The 25,803-nt window shown below is 43.9% G+C and overlaps 1 protein-coding gene across 6 annotated transcripts; it reads left to right on the top strand.

The window, feature by feature from the left end:
• On the top strand, window positions 1-24,298 carry SLMO1 (slowmo homolog 1 (Drosophila)). 6 transcript variants are annotated; one of them, XM_012725921.1, is made up of 10 exons: window positions 1-79; window positions 7,456-7,624; window positions 8,844-8,933; window positions 12,229-12,299; window positions 12,407-12,509; window positions 14,110-14,195; window positions 15,262-15,344; window positions 15,685-15,798; window positions 16,930-16,977; window positions 23,803-23,853. In XM_012725921.1, the coding sequence occupies exons 1-6, from the start codon at window positions 48-50 to the stop codon at window positions 14,161-14,163; spliced, it is 519 nt and encodes a 172-aa protein (XP_012581375.1). In that variant the 5' UTR covers window positions 1-47; the 3' UTR covers window positions 14,164-14,195; window positions 15,262-15,344; window positions 15,685-15,798; window positions 16,930-16,977; window positions 23,803-23,853. The 6 variants fall into 6 exon arrangements, with proteins under 6 accessions (XP_012581375.1, XP_012581376.1, XP_012581373.1 ...); XM_012725922.1 differs by lacking the exon at window positions 15,262-15,344; XM_012725919.1 differs by having other exon boundaries at window positions 15,262-15,798.
• Window positions 24,299-25,803: the final 1,505 nt, after the last annotated feature.

Here is a 25,803-nt window from a genome sequence, read left to right as displayed (position 1 = left end):
CATCCTGCTGACGGGAACCGTAGCCAGCAGCTTGGCGGTGGGAGGCGATGAAGATCTGGAGCTCGGAACACGTGTTCGGGTGAGGTCGGGCTGAGGGACCGGGTGGGTCCCGACCAGCGCCCCTTTCTACCGTGGAGCGTCTGGGGGTGGCCCGGGAAGGCGGGACCCTAAAGTGGGGCTTCGCGGAACCCACAGGCTCCGCGCCGCCTGCTTCCATACCGCGGCCTCGGCACGGTGTAGGAGCTGGCATTGTGCCCCTCCTGGGGGGTTGCTGGGTGAGAGCCCGGGGGCTGGCGGTGCGGTCTCCCGGAGGCGCCGCGGGGGTGGAATCACCGACGCGGGGGCGGGGTCGCCTTTTTTTCCCGCGGCTCGCGGAGCGCTGGGCTTTGGGGTGGCTCGCAGTCCAGTAGGGCCGGGCGGCAGGGCCGGGGAGCTCTCCCCGCAACAGGACCCCTGCCGCGTGTGCGTGAGGATCCGCGTGTCGCTGCGAGGAGAGGACCCGCAAGGCGACGGTCTAACTCATCAGTTCTCCTCGGACAGGCCTCGTCTCGCCTGCATCGCTTTCGGATTAGGGGACGTAGTGGGGCTGGGAAAGCAGTGGCCGGGAGATCAGATCTGTTTTTTGCGGAGATTATGAGGGGCAGCTGATGAGAAACGCTGAGCGTGTTTTGTGAATGAAGGATCCGCCTGGGGGGCGGGGGAGAGGGCAGATGTTGAGCAGATTTGTGCTGGGCTTTGGCCCTAATCCCTTGTGGTCTCCAAGGGCACCAAGCCAGTAAGAAAACAGCCATCTGCATAAAAGTGCCCACCTAGTCCAAGTGGTATCTACCTCTTAGTCACTAACCGGTGATTTTCCGAAATCACGCTTTAATGTCTTTTAAAGGAACAGAAATTAAAAAAAAAAATCCCTTTATCACACAATCGTGTGTGGGGGAAGTGGCGGGGGTGGGTTGGGGTGGTATTTATGGGACGAAATGGAATTGTTATTCTTTGACTTTTTAATGTAAAATTATAATAAAAATTTATCAAGTGTTTTAAAACCTCTGAAGTTATTTTTTATGAAATCTTTACATGATGGGATCGAATTTTTTGGTTGATTTTGCACAGCCTGCTGCCTTTCTCAAGTAGGGTTTCCTGAGACATCCAGCCAAAGCTCTATTGAGATTACCCACAGGGTTTTTCTCACTTCTCCCAAGGATTGGGAGTAACTGGTATCTAGATGCAGAAGGGAGAAGTGGGGTTTAGTTTTCTAATGGAACCCATGAAAAGAACTGCTACAAATGGCCCTGAAATGTTGGCAAGCAGAAGTGAACTACTGAATTGTCAACTGTGTATACATGTTGTTGCTACTTTTGAAAAATTTAGTTGCTGCCAACTGGCATTTTCTTAAATTTTTAGTGAAGCATAATTTACATACCATGTAATTATATATAATAACATTCCATACTTCAAAAAAGCATAAAAGTCAACATTAATTTACAGATTTGGGCAACCATTGTCACGTATCATTTTTAGAACATTTCTATCATCTTCCAAAAAGCCCTCTCAAACCCATTTGCAGTCACTCACCATTTCCAGCCTCAGTCAGCCACCTTCTGTTTCTATTCACATTTGTCTTTTTTAGATATTTCATAAAATCATACAATATGTGGCCTTTTGTGTATGGTTTCTTTCACTTGGCATAATTTTTTTGAGGTTCATGTGTATGGCAGCTGTATCAGTACTGTCATTCCTTATCTCTCTCATTTTGTGTCCTGGCTCCCTGCTAGAGCATGAGACATAGCCGCTCAGTGAAGGGCTGAGAATTTCACCAATACCAGAAGCTCTCCTACAGTAAGGGCAGCTAACACCCAAAAGAAATTCCAGTTAACCCCATGCTGATGTAGACTATGCGCTTGAGGCCCTGCCATTGATTTTCCAAGTTAAAAGCAAAGGACCATGACGAAAATTGACAAATGTGTCAAGCAGCTGGTGCAGGATGGTGTCTGTTAGGTCCCTGGTGGCTGGAAAGGTTACAAATGATGTAATCCTTTGTGGCAGCATAGTACCTATGGGACAATACAAAACTGGAAGTTTCTCCTAGTTTAGACCATTGAAATCCTTGAATTCTTTCCCCAGGAATTATTGGCTTTTCTTTTTGTATGTTTATTGTACCATCAAATGAATTTTTATTGGAAATTAATAAATTTACTTTTGAAATAGCAAGACACTCAATTTTGGGGTCATATTATGTTCTTCCCATGTTTCCATCTCCAGGAAACCCAATGGGACTGGAGAGGAAGTACTTCTACAGAAATGAGAGCCCATGGGGAAAGTAATCTGAGTTATGTAGACAGGGTTTTAAGAGTAATGAAAAAATAAAAAACTGAAATATAAAAATTTAAGTTAGCATGTGTATAAGTGTAGGTTTACAAAGTCATCCTTATAGCATTGACTCATGTTACAGGTAGGCCCATAATAACATCTTCAGTAACAGTCAACGTAAGTAGATTCAAGTCATGCTCTCCCTGGATTCCAGTAGTTATCAGGAAATGTCTCCAGTAGACAATGACCTTCTCAAGGAACTAAGGCTTTGGAGGAGATGATGACCTGAACTTGGCTTGCTTTCTAACCAAGAGCAGTGAGGAGATACCCTTCACCCCACCCACACCTTTTTGAGTAAATTGAGCATTACAGAGAAGAGTTGAAGTACCTACTATCCCCTTCTTTTTCTCTCCTCACAGAAAGACAGGATTATGAATTTGGTGGTATATTCTCAACATCTATGTTCCAGGGGTCCATTTGACTACTTTATGTATGTGTGTGTGTATCCGTAAATAATATGTAATATTGCTTGTTATTTTAAAATAGAAATCAGTGGCATCATCTTGTACAAATCTTGAGTTTACCTTTCTTTAACAGTTTGTTTTTGAGATTACATATATGTGTATACAGATGTACACATATATGTATAGAAATATATGTATCACACCTATATAATATTCCATTATATATGCAGTAATTTATCCTGTCTCTTATTGAGGGCCATTATTTCCCCTCTTGTTGCAAACCACACCATGTTATACCTTGAATCTTTTACACATGGATGAGTATATGACTCCTGCTCATCTGCAATATGTGGGTTCCCAGTTTACAGGATGGCTACAGGATGGTGCAGTGATCAGGCTCCTAGTAACAGACACAGATTTTCTGAAATTCCAGTTTTCACTTGAAAACTCAGATTTTATTTTGGCAACAAATATTATTGGTTATTTTCCTTGAATGGGAATTTTTGAAAAACTGCTAAATACCCATGTCTGTGTCACAGTGTGTCTTACGCTGGTTGTTGGTACTTTTGAAAGTACTTTTGAAAGCACTAGAAGCAGCAGCAGAAGAAGCGGCTACTGGTGTTCTTGGCCACCACGGATTCCCAGACAGCATAAGGATATCACCTGGACTACTGTTTCCCACCCCAGAGTTTTAAAAGAACAGTATTCAGGGTTCTAGATTCAATTAAGCTAATAAATTTACTGAGTCATCAGCTATTCCTGAGAGACTGGCATGGCTTTCTTGAGTGCTTAGGAGTGAGCTCCAGTGTGGTTTGGGCTCCAGCTTAATTCTGGTCTCTACTCTGGAGTCTTGGGGTGAATGTCAATAAAGGGGAAAGACGAATCATGTCTCAGAAGCATAGCTCTGGCCACTCAGTCCAGAAAGGGCCTGGGAGACCCCCACCCAGCCTTGGGGGGAACTTACTCAGAAGGTCTGGGCCTTGTGTCTCTGTGGGACTGTTACAAGGCATTTTACCTACTTGGTATCTGCCTTCATCTTTTCGTAAAACTTGTTCTTCCAGAAATTTCCAAAATTTGCAAGCAGAAGGCTAGATAATGATCACCCAGTGTAGCACCTCCCAGGTTGGCAATTACCTTTTCCCAGGCATTCTGGCTTCTTGTGTACCCACCCACTGCTCCTTCCCCCGTATTATTTTCTTTTATTTATATATTTTTACCTTGGTCATTTTTGCGTAAGTTTGATTTTTCCTTTCAGGTGTAATCCCCATAAAATTGCTACCATCAAGACACCTGTGAACTGTTACCATAGTTTCGTATGCTATTCCCTCTCCTGTTTTGATCCCTCTCCCGCCCCTTCCCCCTCCTGAATGTCTCCTATATATAGTTTGCCTTTTAAATTTTTCCTGATCCCTTGCTTGGTTCCCTTATACTCCTCCTATGAGTGAAGTCATCACTATTTTTCTTTTTCCTTCTGACTTATTTCACTGAGCATAATCCCAGCCCGTCCATGTTACTGCAAATGGCATACATTTATCTTTTTTGATCACTGACTACTATTCCATTGTGTGTACAGACCACATCTTCTTGATCCAGTCACCAGTTTTGGGGCATTTAAATTGTTTCTACATCTTTACAATTGTAAGTAGTGCTGCAATAAACATAGAAGTACAGGTTTCCTTTCGAATGAATTATTTTGTGACTTTTTGATATATCCCTAGGAATGGAATTACTGGTTCATATGGTAGCTCCATTTTTAGTAGACTGAGGGTCCTCCAGACAACTCTCCTTAGTGGTTCGACCATAGTAAAACTATCACTATTTGCAGATGATATAATATGCTCAGAGAACCCCTGTATTATTCTAGACAACACCCACACATCCTACATGTTCATCCCTCCGCATCTCCAGACACCCTGCTGTGCAGAGGGAGGGTAATGGCTGCTTTTTGCCTCTTTAATACACAATAAGGGACCTGGTGTGAGTGCTTCTGCCTTCTAGCTGCCAGGCCCAGACCTGGTGCTGTGTGCAGTCACCCTGATGTGAGGTCCCAAGGCCTCCATCTTGGGGATCAGTTCTCGAGGCTACTGAGAGCCATGGCCATACAATTCCTCCTGAGAATAAACTGCAACAAATTCCTTGTCTGCCTAATAGGCAGGTGAGGACCCTGATACCCTGCACTGTCTCAGCATCTCTAGGGTAAACGCTCTCTCAGGCCTTGTGTTAATTGTCAGCTGCTAACCTGTCTTCTTGCTCTTCCATATCTTTGCCAACACCTGATATCGCCAGATTTTCTGGGTTTTGTTACTTGAATGAGTATCAGGCTATTGTCTTTAACCAAGAAATATGTGATGTTGACTTACTGTACTTAAAAATTGTTATTTGTAAACATTACTATGTTTACACTTTTTCTTATCCTCGTATTTAAGAAAATATGTTCTGTTGATAATCTATCAGTGTGTATGGTCACCCTGTAATTAGTAGGATTTTTAAATTATGGGAGCATTTTAAGCAGAATACATTTCTATGTAAAAATAAATTGTGTAAAATGGATTTAGTATAAACATTTCTCAACTCTTAGATGATTTTAGATAATTTTGGGAAAGATAATCTGTGGCAACAGCTCATAGGTTATTTCACTGAGAAGCAACCCCTCGCCCAATTCCTAGGACTCTTTCAGTTCTCTGTTTCTCTAGTCTCTCCCCCTCCCCGCATTTTGGATCTACCACATCCCTCACAGTTCATCTGCAGGAAAGAAAGGCATCTCTGTAATCTTCGATGTGATCTGCATCAACTAAATCTCTGCTTTTATAATCTGTTTATGTTAAAATGGACATATTACCTTAGTGGTCATTCCATGGTTTGAAAAACATTTCTTTTTAAAGAGGGGATCCCATGCATACAAGCCAGAGGTGCAGGGGCCGTGAGAGGCTTCACAGAGACAGAGTGGGGAGCAGAAGAGGCAGATCAATGAAGTACACTGTTGAGGGGAGCAGCGGCAGGTCAAGAAAGGTCTGCTGCGCCATGTGGGTCAACTCTGGGGCCAGGGATTGAACTTGTGGCTACGGCCAGCTTGCAGTGCAGCTTCCATACCCCTTCTGCCACCAGGGAGGGCCTTGACATTTTTTAATCAGAATAAAGTAAATTAATGGTTAATAAATTATGTTTAAAAGGACATCAAATATAGGGTAAAGATCTTCAAGGTAGTCATAATCGTTGCTAGTTGATATAGTAATTCTGTTTCTAGAAGTTTATGCTAAAGGAAAATTAGACTGTACAAATGTTCATCGTCACCTTTATATTATGGTGCAAAATTGAAGCAATCTAAATAACCTCCCATGAGATTATTTATCTACAGAATGATCTGTTGTATAGTTATTAATGATCGTACTTCTGATAGTAGCCTCTGGTTAGGAAAATTGTCTGGGCTGGGTCTACATATACTATTCCAGCATATCTGGGTACATCTGGAAGAATCAGGGTGTTAGCAAAACCGACTGACTTCTGCAGGGGGTACAGATGCTTCCTGCAAGTGTACATCCTGAAAGAAGGAAGGAAGGATTAGGACATAAGTGGGGGGGAGTCTTGGGGGAAGGTTTGCCCTGAACACTGTTGGTCCTCCTGGCCTGGCTGTCACCAGCCTCCAGGAACACCTGTAGGATTTACCTGGGGGCAGCTCTGTCCCTATGTTGGGACCCCTCTGATGACAGTTAACAGAACAGTGCCAAACCATCCCTCCTCCAGGGTTCAGGGCCAGAGAAGTAGCGTGCACCCTGCCTCTGGCAGGAGAGCCTCAGGGGCTCACACATGGTTATCTTTGAATAGAGAAATTGGAGATGTGTTTAATTTTCTTCAATTTCTCAAAAATTTGATCAAGGCTTTTTATAATCAGAGAAATAGGTGGCTTTTCAAGTCATACACCACTTAGAAGTTGGAACAAAGTTGTTGCACCAGTAGTCAGAGTGCCTGTTCTAGAGCAGAACAAGGCAGGTTATTTCCTTCTGACTTTGTCCACTTGTCAGCAAGGACCTCATTGACTGCAGCATTGCAGGCAAAAGACAAAAACATGCAATAGTTCCTTCTACCCCCTTCCATCCCCAAGGAGCTGGTGGGAGAGTCTGGGGAATGGCAGTGGAGATAGGGAGAGCTGTTATCAATGCTGGGAAACCCCAAACAAAGTAGATCTGCCTCTTTAAGGCCTGGGGAGGGTTGGGAAGGAGGAGGAAGTGCTGAGAGAGGAAAAGTGCTGAGCTGGACAGAAGGAGGAGGGGAAGCCTCTGGGTGGAGGGCAGGCTGGGCAGGCAGAATCCTAGCACAGCTGCTAGCCCCAGCCCTGCCCCAGGTCTCCAAATCACCTTGAGGCCTCCACAAAAAGCCTCTGATGGCCTCTGTGAAGGATCCAGGATTTGGGCCTGGTACTTAAAAGCACCTTTAACTAAAACCTGGAAGAGGATTATGGGTGCCTTGGTGGTAGGTATGTATGGTAACACATATCTGCAGAGGTGTGCACCTCTGTCTTACCTCAGTTAAATCAATCAATTAAAATAAATAAAAAATAATAAAATAAAATAAAAAAATAACAGCATTAACATTTACTTTCACTTCACTCTGGTTGTCTCTGGCTAGTTGGCTGTACTTTATAAATCACGGGGATTGCCTGTTTATGTTGGGTGATTCATTTTGCCTGCAGCCACCCATGGGACACAGTCATCAAGGCTGCCATGAGGAAGTACCCAAATCCGATGAACCCCTGTGTGGTGGGAGTTGATGTGCTGGAGAGGAGTGTGGACGGTCGGGGCCGGCTTCACAGCCACCGGCTCCTCAGCACGGAATGGGGGCTGCCGGGCCTCGTGAGAGCGGTGAGCTGCTTACCTCGTAGCCTCCCACACGGCCCTGCTGGTCACCCCATGGCCCAGCCTACACCCACATCACCCAGTCTTTACCCAATGGCCTCATCTATAACCATCTCACCCCTAATATACCTGCATCATTGCCAGCTACACCTAAGAGCCGCCCCACCCCACCCCTCTCTAGTCACCCTGGCTGACACCCATCTGCTGGAAGTGACACCTTCCTTAGAGCAACCTCTCAGGTTTTCTGGGAAACTGAAGAGATGGTTTATTTCTATGTAAACCTCACTTAATGATCCATTTCATGGCTTTAATTGTATCCTGATTCATCTCCCCCCTTATCATACCCCAGTCTTCTAGTCACCCCACTGTTGTATCCTTTGCTCAGGCTGCTCTGAAATGATACCACAGACCAGGGGGTTTAAATGCAAACAGTTCTGACCTCACAGTTCTGGAGGCTGGAAGCTGAGACCCAAGTGGGCGGGGTGGTGTCCTCTGAGTGCCCCTGCTCCCGGGCTCTGAATGGCCTTCTGAGTGCTGACCTCTTCTTAGAAGGACAGCAGTCAGGTTGGCTAGGGCCACTCAGTGACCGCATTGTAACTTAGTTCCCTCTCGAAAGGTCCTTGTTCCCAGTGCCATCACACTCCAAGGTGCTGCTGGCAGTTAGGACTTCAACTGGAACTTGGGGTGCACATTCAGTCTGTGACAGGACTCTCTCACAGAGCTGCAGGGAGGCCACTGCCTATGTGAGTCAGTGTGGCTTATGCCTTCCTGAACACCCCTGACCTCAGTGAGGAGTCATCATGGCACAGGCCCCAACCGCCCACAGCTGCCCTCTCTTGCCCTTCCCCTCTACTCCTAGCTCCTGATATAGGACCTGGAGGGGGCTCTGCAGTTGGCCTTCTAATTGCAGACTCGGCATAGCACCCCACTACCCTCCTGACTTGGCTCAGGTGCCACCCACACACTTGCCCCTCACCTCATGGGTTTTTTTTTTGTCAAAGTATCTGTTGCTACCACACACCCAACTCTCTTGAGTTCATTTCTTTATTCTCCTTCTGATGTATCGGGAGCGCCCTGGAGAGCTGTGTGGGGCTCACCACTACCTTGTACCCCAAATTGTATCATTAGAGAAGTGAATTAGCTAGGAAAGGAAGTGGTTTGTGTTTGATACAAAATATAGTTTTTAACATGTTATGATGCCAGTTTTGCTTTTTTTTTTTTGTAGGTTTTGGGAACCAGTAGGACTTTGACATACATCAGAGAACATTCTGTTGTGGATCCAGTGGAAAAGAAAATGGAACTTTGTTCTACCAATGTAAGCAATGCCTAAGATGAGAAAGGCACTGGTATTTCACTGTGAGGGTGCATAATGCCTTCCAGACCACCCTTGGTCTAAGCAATCTTCAAGCTGCACTTATCTAGAGAATTTTTATTTGCCTTTTTAATCTAATATAATAAATGTATTGAAAACTGCATGACGGTTGAGTTGTTCAAAGTGACACACTTTTGTAGCCATTAAACAGATAGGAGAGAAGATGTAACTGTCCCTCTGGAGTCCTCCTGCTTACCAGGATAATCGCTGTCCTGACTTCTAGCAGGAGAGATGCATTTTAGTGGGAATTTAAAAAGCGACGCTCCTTCCTCTGTCGTGCCTCTCAATTAAAAAGTTTCTATTATTCTGCACATTCATAGAACACATGGGGGAACGCAGGAGCTAGTAGTATTGTTTATTTCTATAAGATCCCACTTTTTCTCAGCAAACCTAGAGTCAGTGCTGGGGGAAGCCCAGGACGAGAGCGGAGCCCAGGACGAGAGCGGAGCCCAGCTGTCTGCATCGAGTGTCTGAGCTTCTGCCTGCCTGGGTCCCAGCTTCAGTTCTTAACTCTAGTGGCATAGACAGTGATCAGGTACCTGCTATGTGCCAGGCATCATGCCAGGGGCGGGGAAGGCAAAGGCATGGAAGGTCTTAGGATCTCCTGGATAGACATTGAAGAAATCTGCTTGACAGAGGTGTGTAAACTGCCAGCACAGGAACCCTGCATTCCCGAGGAGAAGGGATGTCATCCGGGAGCTTTCCAGACACTAGCAGAGGCCAGTGCTCCCAATCACAGGCACCTGGAGCCTTAGAGAGTGTGGGTTCGTCAGAGGTCTCCCAATGGATGGGGAGTAGAGACTACCAGGAAAGAGGAGGGGTCAACAAGGACCAGGTCATAGAAGGTGTGTGTGTCACACCAAGGACGTTACATTTTTTCTTGTGGTGAGGGAGCCATTGAGAGTTTGGTGCACTCAAGTGAGGTCATCAGATTGTGTTCTTAGGATCAGCCTGGTGGCTTTGGGTAGGAACAGCTGGGGGCCGCTGGAGCTTTGGCGGGAGACTGGCCAGGTAGGCCATCCAATGGGTGTCAGGAAGGCAAACTGGGGCCGGAAGGCGAACACAGAATAGGGGCTGGGAGTGTGCAACTTGGGATACTGATTTGGGGGGGGAGGGAGAAGGGAAGGGATCCAGATGTGGCTTGTCTCGCTGGTGTGGAACTCAGCTTGGTCTGGGCACCAGGCTGAATGTGAAACCATTTATGGGGGCGCTGAGGTTGGGGCCTAGATCTGAGAAGAGTGAGTTATGTTTGATTTGGGGAGCCTAAGTACAAAGGTTGGTTGTGCAGTATGTGGTGGAGGTCAGGAGTCTTTGCATCTTCTTTTAGCATCTTATCTGGAAGCCAGTGTTTTGTTTTATTATTTTTTTTAAAGATTTATTTATTCATACAAAAGTGGAGTACAGGCCAGAGGTGGTGAGAGGATTCACCAGAGACAGAGTGGGGAGCAGAACAGGGAGAATGACGAAGTACACTGCTGAGGGGAGCAGCAAGTGAGGCAGGAGAGGTCTACTGCACCAGGTGGGTCACCTCCTGGGATGGGGATTGAACTTGCACTGAAGCGGCTGTGGCTTACATGCAGTGCTGTGCTTTAACCCACTGTGCCACCAGGTAGGGCCCCGGAAGCCAGTGTTTTAAACAAACAAACAAAAAGGACAGAGTTGCTCTGGGTAAAACAAGACAGGGTGATGAGACCCTTTCAAACCTGAAGGAGCGGGTAGAAAAGGCCAGCCAGCCTGGAGTATGGCTTCTGCTCTGGTCTCAGTGCTGTGGCCTGTCTTTGTGGACACTGTCCCGAGTGCAGGGAGGTAGGGTCTACTCCAGGTCTTGGTCCATGCCCTGAGGAGGCTGCCAGCCGTGCCCTTCCTCAGCCTAGGCAGAGCTCTGCATAAAGTCAGGGAACCTGGCAGGGTCCTCTTCCCCTCTCCCCACATCTGCCATTCCTGACAATATGTGTTTGGTTATTTTTCGGGAAAATTCCACTTCATTCTTCAAGAAGGTTTTGTTGTTAGTAAAGACAGACAGTGGCTACTAAGAGAGGTCTAGTGGTAAAGAGCAGGGCTAGAGCATGCTAGAGCATGGCAGTGGTGGACTTGAATCATCACTGAGTGACTGAATGACTTTGTGACTCTTTGCGTGTTAGACATTAACCTTTTCTGAGTCTCATATTTGTTGTCTCAAAAAAGAGAAGGAACAAACCTCATAGTATTGTTACAAGTATTAATGAAGGGAAATAGGGGTTATAAAGCACAGCACTCGGCATGAGAACATTATATGTAAAATAATAATTAATCAGAGTTTAATTGTTAATGTTGTTCAATAATGTGTAATGACTAATGAAATTCTTGATAACTAACTCTGAGATCAATAGAAGGAAAGAAATTTTCATTAAATACTTTTCCAGCACAATGAGGTAGGTGGGTGGGGGAAAAGGATTTCAGTGATAGGTGAATAAAGGGTAAGTGTTTGAGCTTATTATTGCCAGAAAGTTACATTGCTTTAGTTTAAACTCTTGAAAAAAGTGATCTTTTATTGACATATTGACATTGGCTCTTTGATAAGAGGGCAAATTAAACAAAGATGGAATTGTAGTTGTCTGTTTTCCAGTTTGGGGGCCACCAGATACATGTGGTTATTTCAGTTTTAATTAATTAGGATAAAATAAAATAAAGGATTAGGTTTTTCATTCACACTAGCCACATCTCGAGTGCTCATTGGCCTCAGGCATCAGGGCCATTTATCACAGGAAGTTTGGTTGCTCCATGAAAATTCCAGAGCTCCAGCTTTTAAATAATAATAGTGGAAATTATTAAATATATATATAGGGGTTGAGTTGGCTTACAAGAAACAGCCGTTGCAGAGACAAGGTCTAGACAACCCACTGTCATGAGCTGCAGATGCAGGGGGTCTGTCCTGGGTACCCTGCCATTGACTGAAAGCCCGGCACAGAGAAGCTTCCTGGACCTTATCCAGGAGTATTTTGTCTTTTCTGCAACAGCTGGCAGCTTGGTAGCTTGAAAGTAACTTGAAGGCCAGGCCTTGCTCCGATGGATGGGTATGAGAGAGGCAAATTGCGAGCACCTGATGGTTTTCCTGGCACTTCATACGTGGCAGGGCCTCTTGGGCCTAACAGTTTTTTCTGTTCGGCTCCTGTACATGCTGAATTGAGGGTAAAAGAATAGGGACAGATGATCAGAAAATCGAGAGAAATAGAACCTAAAGTCTTTGTTTTTCTTAAAGATCACACTCACAAACTTGGTGTCTGTGAACGAGAGGTTGGTGTACACTCCCCACCCAGAGAACCCTCAAATGTAAGTCATATCCTGGGGGCTGACATATTAAACTCTAAGGTCAGGGCTGGGGTGAGCCTCCCTACTTTCAGGGCTGCTCAACCTCTTTATTGTTTGCCTTTCTGTAGGACCGTGCTTGTGCAAGAAGCCATCATCACCGTCAAAGGGATGAGCCTCGGCAGCTATCTAGAAAGTTTAATGGCCAGCACAATATCATCAAATGCCAAAAAGGTACGGATGTCAGCGCCAGGCCTGTGTGCTCCAGCTGTTGAGTGCCAGCTTTAACACTCTCTGGAGTGTCAGGACCTAATTCAAAAAGCCAGCAAGGTACATTCAAAACGAGTGGCAGGGAAGGGACAACATAGAGGGTGAACATGAAGCATAAGCCCAGCTGAGGCAGCTACCACTTCAGAGTCGAAATAAGATAGGCTCAGTTAATAAAAAGCTCAATACATAATACCTCAAAATAGTAGCTGTGAACATCAGGCAAATGTTTGGGATTTTCAGGAGACTCATATTTAATAGGCATTAAGTAACAGGTATCAACTATGCATGTCCCCACTGCAGGATTTGGGAATGAGCTCTGTGGAGATGAGAGGAGGGAGGCTGCACCCGCAGGCCATCCTCCTGGGGTTGTTGGGTGTAGGACTCAGTCATCAAAGGCAGAGGCTGCCTTGGAGTCAGGGTGCTCTCCTCTCTGGCAGAGTTGATAGCAGAACATGGATATGTGCAAGGAAGATGTTATACAAGTTCAAGGTCAAAGCAGAGGGTCTTTTTTGTTGCTTCAGGTGATCTCACAGGCCCATCAAGAAGGAAGCGGTCCTTCCTTTGCAAGTCACCCTGGCTCTTCTCTTTACCCTTTGTCTCCTGATATTTATTTATTTTATTTATTTTTTTTTTTTGGCCAGAAGGGATTCTGCATTTTGGGGATCAGTGGGGTGCTGCCTAAACTTCACCTTCCCCCCTGCCATGCTTATGTCGCAGCTTAGTGGAAAACTAATTATGGCTTGCACTTGGACTAGTCATTAGCGGAAGTCAGTCTACCCTACATTAGAAAAGCCACATTTAAGAAATACCGGTAGCCTAACATAGTTCAGGAAAGGTAGGGAGCATAGGGCAGCCTGGCAGCCCCTTAGCCCCCGGGGAGGGCGAAGAACCCTACTCATAGGAGGCAGGAAACGGCCTATGTGCCGAAGACACTTCAAACCTTTCACCAGAAAAGTCAAGATACATTTAGTGAGACCAAAAAACGTGCCTTAATTTCCCTGGGTTTCCAAGGGTTTCCGTGTGAAAGCCTGAAGGAGAGTCACTGCCTCCCCCAACTATAATTACATGTGACTGCAGCCTGGTCCGTGGCAAAGGTGCCTGCAACTGGGCAAAGGGCAGGGATGGAAAATGGAGACGGGTTGCTGGAGATGACAGATATGGAGATGGAGGTGGACAGGCAGGTCGTCCTGGGATTTGAGAGGCTGATGTTAGGGAGGACTCATTGAGGCGGCTGTGAGGGCCACTGCCACTCCCCGTCCTCCCTTAGCCCACCCCCCTCCCGCCATCCCAAATTCAGATGAGGGTGCTGACAGAGGGTACCCGTGTCTGTACAGCTCAGGCTGTGTGAGACTTGTAGGCACGTCTGCATGCGCTCTTATTTCCGAGCCTGAGAAGTAGCTGTTATGGTGAAAGGCGGCTCGTGAGTGGCTGCTACTGGCTCCTTCAAAGCTGCCACACTTGCCCCCCCCCCCCAACAACGTACATTGCAGGCTTGTAGTGTATTGTCTGCAGTGAGGGGGCAGAATTTCTTACTCCGTGTTGAAATCTTTCTTTGTTGCTGCAGGGGTGGGCTGCTATTGAGTGGATAATTGAAAATTCTGAAAGCGCCGTGAGCTAACGGGGCCACACCTGCACCTGTGCTAAGCGGCGGTAACTACGGTATTCTTTACCCCGAAGACAACTAGCATGTTCAGCCCTGCGGTACATGGTGGCAGCAGGCTGTTTGCGAGATGTGGGTGCATGTACACCTCCAGTCCTGTGCCGCCTCCTGTCTCTTTTAGGTGCCTCTTCTTCCCACTTCATCTCCTGTTTCATGGCAGGACCTGCTTTTACCGGAAGCTGGAACATGGGGCTGTCTGCTCTCTAAACAAGGCAGTTTAGCTTCTTCTGCAAGGTGTCAGCAATGCTTGGTTATTTTTCCTATAATCTATGCATCATTACTAAAGAGGTTTTTATGAAAGGATGATAAAATGGAAGGGTTTTTCCATCGTGAGTAAGATTTAGATATTTGCACGTGTTCTTAGCGAGTGCTCCACCCTAGCGCTGAGCTGCAGAGGGCAGAAGCTGTGTGTCCCCTCACCATGGCAGCTGTGTGCCCCTTCACCAGCACTGGCCCCTCGACTCCATTGACTGGTTTCTTTTTGTGGTAAAATTCCTTTTTAGCATCTCCTGAGCAGCACACTTTCTTAAATCAATAGTGACTGGACTGTCTGAAGCTAACCTTGCCACTGAATTGATTATCAGTGGTCATCTGCACACTTCACAGAGGGGTCATTCCCAACTTGCCTCATTTTGGAGGATCTTTATCTCCTGCCCTGAAATGCCTGGCCCTGTTGACTTTGCGCTCTATGCTGCTGCTGTGCGCTCTGCTTCCCATGTCTGTCAGGGCCTCATCAGGAAAGGAGAGCCATGTGGTTCAGTTTTCTTTAAGAACTTCTTGCTGATTTTGCTTACATTGCTATAACTTAAGTTTGCTAGAGATCTTTACCTTAGACCCAAAGTCATGCTGGGTCTGTTCTCCCCTGATTTTACCACTAAAGTGACAGCATGTAGAGGCAACCTGAGGTGGACCTCATGTGAGTGTGTGTGTGTGGCGGGGGGAGGCAGTGGGTGGGAGGGAGGGAGGTTGGCTCTCATGGTGTCACTTTGAGTTGTGAACTCTATCACAATCTCTTTCTTATAAAACAAGAGCTAAACTGCCTCAATCTTTAATCAGATGCCTCACACAAAAAACCAAAGAGGAAAGAAAGGAAGAAAGAAGTGAGTCCTGAATATGGTTCAGCGGCCCCCCTGGGAAAGGTGTGGAAGCTGCTGCCGCCTGATCCCAGCCCTGCTTGGGCCTCTTCGTCATGACCTCACAAACAGGCCAGGCGCCTAGGCCAGGCGCAGGCAGAATTCTCACTCACGCAGAGTGGCCCAGCGGAAGGAAGACCTCTAGCGGGAGGATGGGGCCACAAAGCCACCGCCTTGCTACCCTGGATGCTGAGCCAGGGTCCTGGGAGCCAGCCCCTTGCTACCTGCCACTCTGAGGCTGTTTGGCTGGACTGTTCTTGAGCCTTCCTCAGCTCTCCCCTTAACAGCAGTGGCCAGGCTTTCCTGCCAACTCTTGGATCTTACAAAGCAGCTTTTCTCTTTTCAGATGACTTCCCTCCTGTGCTCCTAACCACAGACTGCACTGCCAGACCTGGCCACACCTGTCACTTCAGATGCCATCACTGCACCACTTCCCCTTACCTGCATCACTGTCGTGCAGGTCTGCACCCCAGTGGGGACACTGGGATACCAGCACTGTGAGCTCTCTAGTAAGAGCCAGCAGTGACTTGGGGTATGAAAAGCCCAGCCCTTGGGGCAGGGGCCCTCATGAGATCCAGGGAGCCTGTGTCTCTCCCACAGTCAGATCTGTCCATAGTCTGCTGTGGCAGCCACTGCTAGGGAGTGTCGGCAGAGGTGTGGTGCATTTAGGTGCTCTTCTGTCCCATTAGTGTGAGGTACTTCCAACCAGGAGTTTTAATTTCCCCCCCAAAATTAAACAAAATCTCTTTAAGCATGTTTCAAGTGATTAAAACTTCAGAAATAGTCCCTCCATAAAGAATGGATAAGTTGTTCTCTAAGTTTTTTTGAACTTACGTTTTGCTTGATTATAGTACTTCCAATCCAAGATTAAATGAAATTCATTTACATTTTTCTCAGAATATTTTATGCACATATCTTAAGCTGAACTAGGATTAATGGCAGAAACACTGGCCCTTACCCTTTCTGCAACACATACGTCTACCTTTCTGAGGAAACTCTCAACTCTTTCTGGAAGTTTCTGGCATTTATTGTTAGATTTCTGAACAAGTAAGCACACTGCTATTTCTTGATTCAACATTTTTAAACACGAACTCGAACTTCCTGTTATAGTAGCTTATCATTTTATCTCTCTTCCATCTTCCTCCCTTCTTCACCCCCTAATATTGCATGTCCTTGAATAATGTCAGTTTATTCAGTGTTATTTTCTTATGATTTTGGTGAGGAAAAACCAATTGATTCCTTACCAGTGCACCTGTGTGGGAAGTTTGCATGTTCTGTCATATTTTTTTTTTAAAGATTTATTTATTTGTGCATACAGAACTGGGGTACAGGCCAGAAGCTCAGGGGCGGCGAGAGGCTTCACCAGAGACAGAGTGGGGAGCAGAACAGGCAAATCGACGAAGTACACTGCTGAGGGGAGCAGCGGGCGGGTCAGGAGAGGTCTGCCTCGCCATGTGGTCGCCTCCGGGGCAGGCGGGAGTCGAACTCATGCGGAAGCGGCTTTAGATTCTCAGTGCTGTGCTTTAACACGCTGCGCCACCAGGGAGGGCCTGTTCTGTCATATTTATGTGGATTTCCACTCCTTTTCTAGAGAGGCGCTCACTGGGACTGTTGGCTCATCTGCATAGCCCCAGGTTGAGTAAGCGTGAGCATACCCTGTTAGGGAGGGTGTGTGTCTAGGGCTGTGCCCACCTTTCACCTTAGGCTGCCCACATGGGCTCTGGTCATCCATGACCCTGACCTGAAATGAGTGGGTTAGAAAATGAGTGAATGAGTATAAATGAATGCTTAATATTACAAGTGTTTGGATCTTTATTTAGAAATTTGCTGATTTTTTTTGTGATCAGAAATATGTCCTAGGAACTTGACTCTTAGCAATATCAGTTAGTTCCTGGTAACACTGGTTTGTTACATGAGATCTTTTTTTTTTTTAAAGATTTATTTATTCATACAGAACTGGGGTACAGGCTAGAGGTGCAGGGGCAGTGAGAGGCTTCACCAGAGACAGAGTGGGGAGCAGCACAGGCAGACTGACAAAGTAGTCAGTCTGAGAGGAGCAGCAGGTGGGTCAGGAGAGGTCTGCTGCACCATGTGGGTCACCTCCGGGGCGGGGATCAAACTCATTTGAAGTGGCGTTAGCTTCTTAGTGCTGTGCTTTAGCCCACTGTGCCAACATGGAGGGCCCATATGAGATCTTTTACTCTCAGCTTTCACAACTTACCAAGAACACTGAGGACTATTCAGATATATCATAATTTATGTTTTAAAGCACATTGAGAGTGTCCATAATTTTGCAGATACATGACTTTTATTACCAAGCCCAACAGTATACCACAATTACATATTCTTTCAGATGTAACATTTTTCTCTTGACCATAAGAATTGTCTCACCTTTTTCATCTATGAAGTCTCCAACTGAGCCCTTATACATGTTATGCTCTCTGTCTATAGTACCTCGTACATCAGCATCCCCGGGTCAAATGATTCAGGTTGCATGCCCCTTGTCGGGGTCTCTGGCAACATGCTTCCTGGAAGCCAGCCTGGCTCCTGTCCAGTAACCTCGCCTCTGCTGGAGTTCTTGATTCCCTGCCTTGCATGTCCTTTCTCCCACTACAAAACAGGGAAGGACGTCTTGTAATAGCTTCAAATACTGGCACATCTGAAAACATCTCTGTTCTCCCGCTTCATCCATAGCTTTGCTGTATATATAATTCTCAACAAAAAAATACTTTTCACTTAGAATTTTGGTCATTCCTCCATTGTTTCCACTCTCAAATTTCTGTATGTGACTTTTTTCCCTCAGAAAGCTTTTAGGGTCTCTTTATCTCCAATGCTATGAAATTTCATAAAGTGATTTTTAAAATTTACTGTTAAATTATCAGTTTTAATATTGTGCTATAGTTATGTAAGATCCTTTTGAGGAAAAGTGGGTAAAAGGTTGAAAGGACATTACTGTATTTTTAGCTTCCTGTGAATCTATAATAATGTCAAAATTAAAAGTTAAAAGCTATAGATAAGTAGTGGCATTATGGAAAATGGTGGATAGAGGCACTTTAAGAATTGGTCCCTCAACTGAAACAGCTGTTAAATTGACAAATGACAACAGAATCAATTTCTTGTAGAATTTTGGATTCCAATCAAACACTTATGCCAACCAGGAGAGTTTTTTTAATGAATTTCAATGAGCCTACCCTGCAGATTTTGGACTTTACAGCGTTTATTTAAGTCACTTAAGCCAGTATCTTAAAATAATTCTGTATATGTGTGCACACGTACACATGTACATTCTGTTGATTGTGTCTCTGGAGAACCATTTGAAACTAATTGAGTATCAGTCAAAGAGACTTTTATGAAATGAAGATGTTGATTGTAATCAGTCAGGTAGCCATTAAGAAAAAACTTACCTAAAATAAGGAGAGAATAAAAATGATTCACTAGAAAAATCAAACACAAAAGAAACAAAAAGTTAGGAAAGTTATAGAAAACAAATTGCAAAAAAACATAAGAAGTTAGTGCTTATTTGTCAGTAATTACAGGAAATGGATTAAACACATCAATTAAAAGATGGAGGGTAGCAGAATGAGTGAAAAAAAAAATGGTGCTATAAGCTATATACAATGTCCATAAGAAACACATTATAATACAAAGACATAAATAAGTTGAACATGAAAGGATGGAAAAAATATTTCAAGTAAATAGTGATCAAAAGAAGTCAGGCATGGGTATAATTATATCAGAAAAAATGGGCTTTTAAGCCAGCATTGTTATGAGAAAAAGACATTATATGTTATAAGGGATCAACTAATCAAAAAGTAAAAAGCTGTAATCATTTATACACCAAAATTCAAAGCTCTAAAATATAGAAAGCAACACTAGCAGAATTAAAGAGAGAAATAAGCAATTCTATACTAATAGTGGAATTCAAGAATTCACTTTCAATAATGGTATAAATCCTTTTAATATGGCGCTAATACCTCATTAAGTAGAACTGAGGGAAAATCCCTCAATTCATCTCAACTGACACAGACATAATTTAGCACTTTTTTATGATTTAAAAATAACACTATTCTGAGAATAGAAATAGAAATTCTAGAAATATTTCGGGATTAGACATAGAATAGAAATTCTTTCATGTGATAAAGGGCATTTATGACAAACCCACAGCTAACATCCTACTCATTGGTGGGAGACTAAAATCTTTCCCTTTAGAAGCAAGAACAAGTGAAAGAGGCCAAATTTCATCACAGCTATGCAACACTGAAGGTTCTGGCCAGAGCAGTCAGATAAGAGATAGAAATATTATGCATTCATATTGAAAAGGAAGAAGTAAAAGTACCTCTATTTACAGATGACATGAGCCTGTATATCGAGAATCTCAAGAAAGCTATAAAAGGATTTGGCAAAATTACATAGTAAGCGATCATCACAAAAAAAATCTACATTACCCATGAGCACTCTGAATATGAAATCAAGGGAGAATCCAGCTTATAATTGCACCCAAATGAGCAGGTGAAGGATTTGTATGCTGAAAATTGCAACACATTATTGAAAAAATTAAAGAAGATTTAATAATAGGAAAACATCTATGTTCATGGGTTGTAATATAACCAAAGCAATCTACAAAATCAGTGTAGTCCCTATCATAATTCCTACAGTTTTGTGTCTTTTTTCAGAAATGAAAAAGCCAGTTCTCAGATTCATATGGAACCACAAGAGACCCAGAATAGACAAAATGATATTGAAAAATAATAAAATTGAAGGACTCGCTTCCCAATTTCAAAACTTCTTACAAAGCTACAGTAATCAGAACTAGCATAAGGATAAATATATAGGTCAATGGAATAAAACTGAGTGTTTAGAAATAAGTCTTTGTATCTCCTGCCAGTTGATACTCAACAGGAGACAAAAAAACAATGAAGAAAGTGTAGTTTCTACATCGAATGGTGTTGGGACAACTGAATATCTAAATAAAAGTTGGTTTATTGTCTCCTATGATATACAAAACTAATTCAATTTCATCAAAGACTTAAAAGTAAGAGTGAAAAATAGGAAACTCTTACAAAAAAATACAGGGGTAAATATGACCTTGTGTTTGGTAATGGATTCTAGAAGTGACAACAAAAGCAGGAGTAACAAAAGAAAATATGGGTAAATTGGACCTTGTCAAAACTATAAACTTTTGTGTGTCAAAGGACGCTATCAAGAAGGTGAAAAAGAGCCTACAGAATGGGAGAAAAAATTGCAAATCATATCTCTGACAAGGGTACCCATATGTCCAGAATATGTGAGGAACACTTTCCACAACAGAAAGTCAAGTGCATTGGGGGTTCAGCGGTACAATTCTTGCCTGCCATGCAGAAAGACAGACAACCCAGTTTTAAAGTGGGCAAAGTGTCTGAACAAACATTTCTCAAGATATGGAAATGATCAATGAGCACACAAAAAGACATTCAATGTCACTAGTCATTGGGGAAGTGTACATCAAACCCATGATAGTCACTCAGATTGTTATAATAACTGAATGGAAAATAGTAAGCATTGACAGAGATGCAGGAAAATGTCTTTTTTCCCCAAACATCTTTGGAACATGCTGGTGGGAAATTCAAATGATGAATCTATTCTACTGCTTGTGATATAGCTCTGTACTGAAAACAAATACTCAAATAGTTGTACATAAATGGTCATAGCAGTAATAGTTACAGTAGCCCAAAGGTGGAAACAGCTCAAATATCCTTCGAATAATGGATCACTAAACAAATATGGTGTATCCATACTATGATATATTATTCAGTCATAAAAGGACAGATCTACTGACATGAAATAATCTTTCTCTAAAACATTATGCCAAGTAAAAGAAGTCAGATAAAAATGACCATAGGCTGTATGACTTCATTTTGGGGTTTATAATAGGTAAATCCAAATAGAAAGCATATTGATTGGTGCCAGTCACTATGAGGTATTGTCAATCAGTAGAGGTAAATGGGGGAAAGTCTGCTTAATGGGTAAGGGAAGTTCTTTTGGGGGTGATGAAAATATTTTGGAATTAGCTAGAGATGGTGGTTGCCTAACTTTCATAAATGTACTAAATGCCATTGAATTGTATACTTTAAGATGGCTAACATGTAAATTTCGGCTCAGTCAAAAAAAGAAATATAAATATATACTTAGAAACAAATAGATACACTCACTCAAAAGTTGAGGTCAGGACAGCAAGACATTGCTTCCAAATTTATTATGTTAGGAAATTGGTGATTCCTTTGGCTCTGATAAAGATTTCTTTACTAATTTCCCCACCATTACTCTTTTGTTTTTTTCCCCTGGAAATCCAAATAGTCACATGTTAAGCTTCCTGGATTGGTTTTATAATTTTCTTATCTTTTCGCTCCTGTTTTTTTCTACCTTCAAGATATTTCCTGACTAATAATCTTCCAACCCTTTCACTAATTTTTATGTTGGCAAGTTGTATTTTTAATTTGTAAATCTTTGCTGTTCATTATAGTGTCCTGTTCTTGCTTCATGATACAGTGTCTCTTTCTCTGTGGAGATAAATATGAATGAAGTGTTCTTCTGTCTCACCTATGTCCCTGGGCATTGGAAAGTTTCCTCAGATGTCTGTTCTTGCCAAGACCAACACCAAGCCAGTGGGTGGGGTGGTGTTATGCTGGTCTTCAGTGTAAGGACTTCTTGACCCTCAAATACCTTTTCTCTAGAGTGAGTCACAAGTCCAGCAGCCCATGCTTTGAAAGTCGCCTCTTCCCTGCATGTCACTCTCTCTGGTCATCAGCTCTGAGTGGCTTCTATATACTCCCTCCACATTGCCATGGGCTCTGGGTTCCAGTTCCATGTAGGAGGCAGTGACAATGCCAAGTTTCTGGTTCTGTTTTTTTTTTTTTAAAGATTTATTTTTATTTACTTATGCATATAAGACTTGGGTTGTAGGCCAGAGGTGTGGGGTGTGGATGGGGGTTAAAGGGGTCACCAGAGACAGAAGGGGAGCAGCAGGTGAGACAGGAAAGGTCTGCTGTGCCATGTGGGTCAGCTGTCTGGCCAGGGATTGAACTCATGCCACAGTAGTCGGTGGTAGCTTTATAGTGACGAGACTTTGACCTCTGTGCCACCAGGGAGGCCTGTTTCTGTTTTTTCTTATAGTTGTGTGGACATCTCCAAGGCGAGGATAAAAGCTCATTTTACCACCACCTGTTTGCTTTTATAAGCTATGGTAATCTTAAAAAAATCCACTAAGTCCTCCATGTTTATGACTAAAAATAAAGAAAATACAGACTTGTGTCTAATTCCCTATGGAAGAAGAGTGTGTGACCGCTGCCAACTGGCTCCCGAGTTTGGGGAAGCCTTCCAAAAATGTTTTATGCATATGCAATAATGTGTGTGGGTTTCTTTTTTCCTTCTTTTATTGAACACTGATTAAAGTGCTCAATGCACGGGATCATACTATGCATTGTGTTTTGTTCCTGTCTTTTCCACTGTTAAGTAACATTAACTTGATGTGTTCCCTCTTGCATGGCACTGAGACCTTGATTCCTAAGGACTCAAGAGCTACTACAGACAAGCCCTGGCTTGGGTAGAGCAGTGGGTGCAAGAAGAACTCGGATTCAAACTACTTTGATTCAGACCAGAGTCTGCCCCTCAAAAATGTGAATCTTCTAGTGCTCTCTCCATGGACAGCCTCTTACTCCACTTGTGGATAGCTCTTTCTCACTCATGGCAGCTCTGTATGACCTCCCAGAGATAATTGTCTAAAAACTAGGGAGGTCTATTCTAGAGGGAAACTTGGAAATTTGTGATTTTGATAACCATATTTTTGAGGCAAGACTGGATAAAGTGTAGGGAAAATCAGAGTCTCTGGAACCCTCTATATGGTGAGGGTGTGCAGGAGCCCTGGTGTATTTTTATAGGAGAATTGCATCTTTATGGCAAGAACAGTTCTGAGTGTCAGATATTTAATAACCTTAAAGTTTGGGTAATGGAATCAAAATAAACACATACCCGTATATATATATTTTTATTTCCTGTGTTTTTCAATCTGAATAAATAAAACTTTTTTTCTTGAAGTGTGCTGCCATGTAAGAAAGTAGTAGAGATTGTTTTCAAAATTTGTTTAGTGGGAAGTAGTTTGTCTCACTCTTGTTTTGGTCTGGAAATTGATTCAACATTTATTTGTACAACTCCTTGTATCTGGAGTTGACTATGCCCACGAAAGGAAATATGTGGTGAGCTCTTACAAAACTGGATGGGGACAGGCATGCGAAAGGCAACCCTGATACCTTATTTTAGAAAGCACCCACACTGTGCTGGTTTGTGACGAGTATTTCCCCACCGCCTGCCAGGCACTCACGATGGGTGGGGGTGGTCAGCTCTGGCCGGAGCAGCCCTCCCACTGAGCACTGACCCGACCCTCATCTCAGATGTTCCCTTTGGAGTCTCTCAATCTGGTCTCTCTCGGCAGGGTCGGGAGGCCTTGGAGTGGGTGATTAGCCGGCTCAGCACGGAGTTGGAGGGCCTCCCAGTCTGTGCCTGAGCCCCGGTGACACGGAGACACTGCAGAGGAGCAAGAGGACAGCATCTCCTCCTCCCCCTGCAAGCTCCCCCTACACTTGCTGGTCAGAAGGATCATTAGTGCCCCCTGCGTGCCCACGTGGGGAGGGGCTCTAGAAGGTGCCACACCGTGGTCTGCAGCTTGCCTTTAGTCGGTTTGTGTGTGTGTATGTGTGTGTGTGAGAGAGAAAAGGTATTTTAACAAACCAGTGTGATTCTTTGATATCCTGTCCTCGGAAACCATAATATCAGAATGAAAAAGAAAATTATACTCTATCATCTCTCTGTATTCAAATAAAAGTTGCTTGTTTCCTGTGATCAAAGACCCCGGGTATTCCCTGCAGGGGCTTTCTCTGAAAGAATGCTGCTTTACTTACATGAGGAATATGGGGGAATCAAATAAGGGATCAGAAAAAATAATAAATAAAACCAAAATTAATGGGCAAGTATAAATCAGAGACATTCTGAGGGGAGGGGAAGGGAGAGGGGTCAAAACCCAAGGAAGTGCACAAGGAACTGTGGTTATGGTGGGGGTGGTGAAGTGGTGGTGGGACTACACCTGCGAGGAGAAGTCAAACATGGCACAAAAATGAACAATGATGTAAAATATATATTAATTAATTAAAAAATGCTTCAGAGTTTCCAGCACGGCTTTAATGCTGAAAGCCTGGGGTGGCCCCGGGAGCTGTTGACACCAGAGCTCAGGCCTCAGCCTTCGGATTCTGCTTGTGTACAGCAGAGGAAGAAATCCGGGGCTCAGGGGCAATGGCTTCCCAGGAGGCAGCTGCCATCTCGCCTGCAGGAGACGTCCCACCCTACCCTGACCACAGCAGTTCTGTATGCACTTAATTTACCAGATTTCATTTTAACTTAGATTTCATTTCACTTAGGAGATGGGTTTTGAAGACATGTATATACAGCAAGTAACACGAGACATCCCTATTTCATTTTAGTTTCTGGACAAGTAAAAGGATATATTTTATTTATTTTTTTAAAAAGATTTATTTATTTATACAGAACTGGGGTACAAGCTAAAGGTGACAGGCTTCACCAGAGACAGTGGGGAGCAGAACAGGCAGATAGATGAAATATACTGCTGAGGGGAGCAGCAGGTGGGTCAGATGAGGTCTGCCGCGCCATGTGGGTCACCTCTGGGACCAGAATAGAACTTGCACTGATGTGGCTGCCTGCCGCCAGCTTTCAGTGCTGCATTCGAACCCATTGCGCCACCAGGGAGGGCCCAATTAACTTATTTATGTTTTAAATCAATCAGCTTGGTTTTTCAGAGGAGAAATTAATTATCAGGAGAATCTACTTATTTTGATGATGTAATATTACCAGACTGTTTTATCTTACTTTACTACCAAAAGCAAAGAATTAAATCCAGACTTCTGCTGCTTTTCTTTAATTTTTGGTGTTAATTCCTATTATTGTGGCCTGTGTGTTAGGAATAAAATTTGAATACACTCGTGACTATGTCAATTCTTCAAATAAACCAGAAGTTCCTGGTTAAGAAGAACCTAGAATTTTGTCTTGAAGCAGGGCTTTCTTCAGCTGTAAGCCCATCAGACCATGTGTGGGATGGGGTGCCTGCTTCCAGGTTGGCTGGCCACTGCCATACTTGTGGAAGCAGTGGCAAGAGTTGTCAGACTCAGGCTTCCCTTCTTGTAGGAAAAGTGATGCTACCAAATATCCTTCATTAGAATCAAGTCTGACTGATTCAGTGGTGGTTTGAATTTTTTTAAGATTTTTTTTTATTTATGCATACAGAACTGGGGTAGAGGCCAGAGGTGCAGGGACAATGAGAGGATTCGCCAGAGACAGAGTGGGGAGCAGAACAGGCATATCTACGAAGTACACTGCTGAGGGGAGCAGCGGGCAGGTCAGGAGAGGTCTGCCATGCCATATGAGT

The sequence above is a fragment of the Condylura cristata genome, unplaced genomic scaffold (assembly GCF_000260355.1).
Source record: "Condylura cristata isolate star-nosed mole 26May11 unplaced genomic scaffold, ConCri1.0 scaffold00016, whole genome shotgun sequence".
In the NCBI taxonomy this organism is placed as follows: Eukaryota; Metazoa; Chordata; class Mammalia; order Eulipotyphla; family Talpidae; genus Condylura; species Condylura cristata.
The sequence above is the reverse complement of the archived record's forward strand: the minus strand, read 5'-3'. Positions and strand labels throughout refer to the sequence as shown.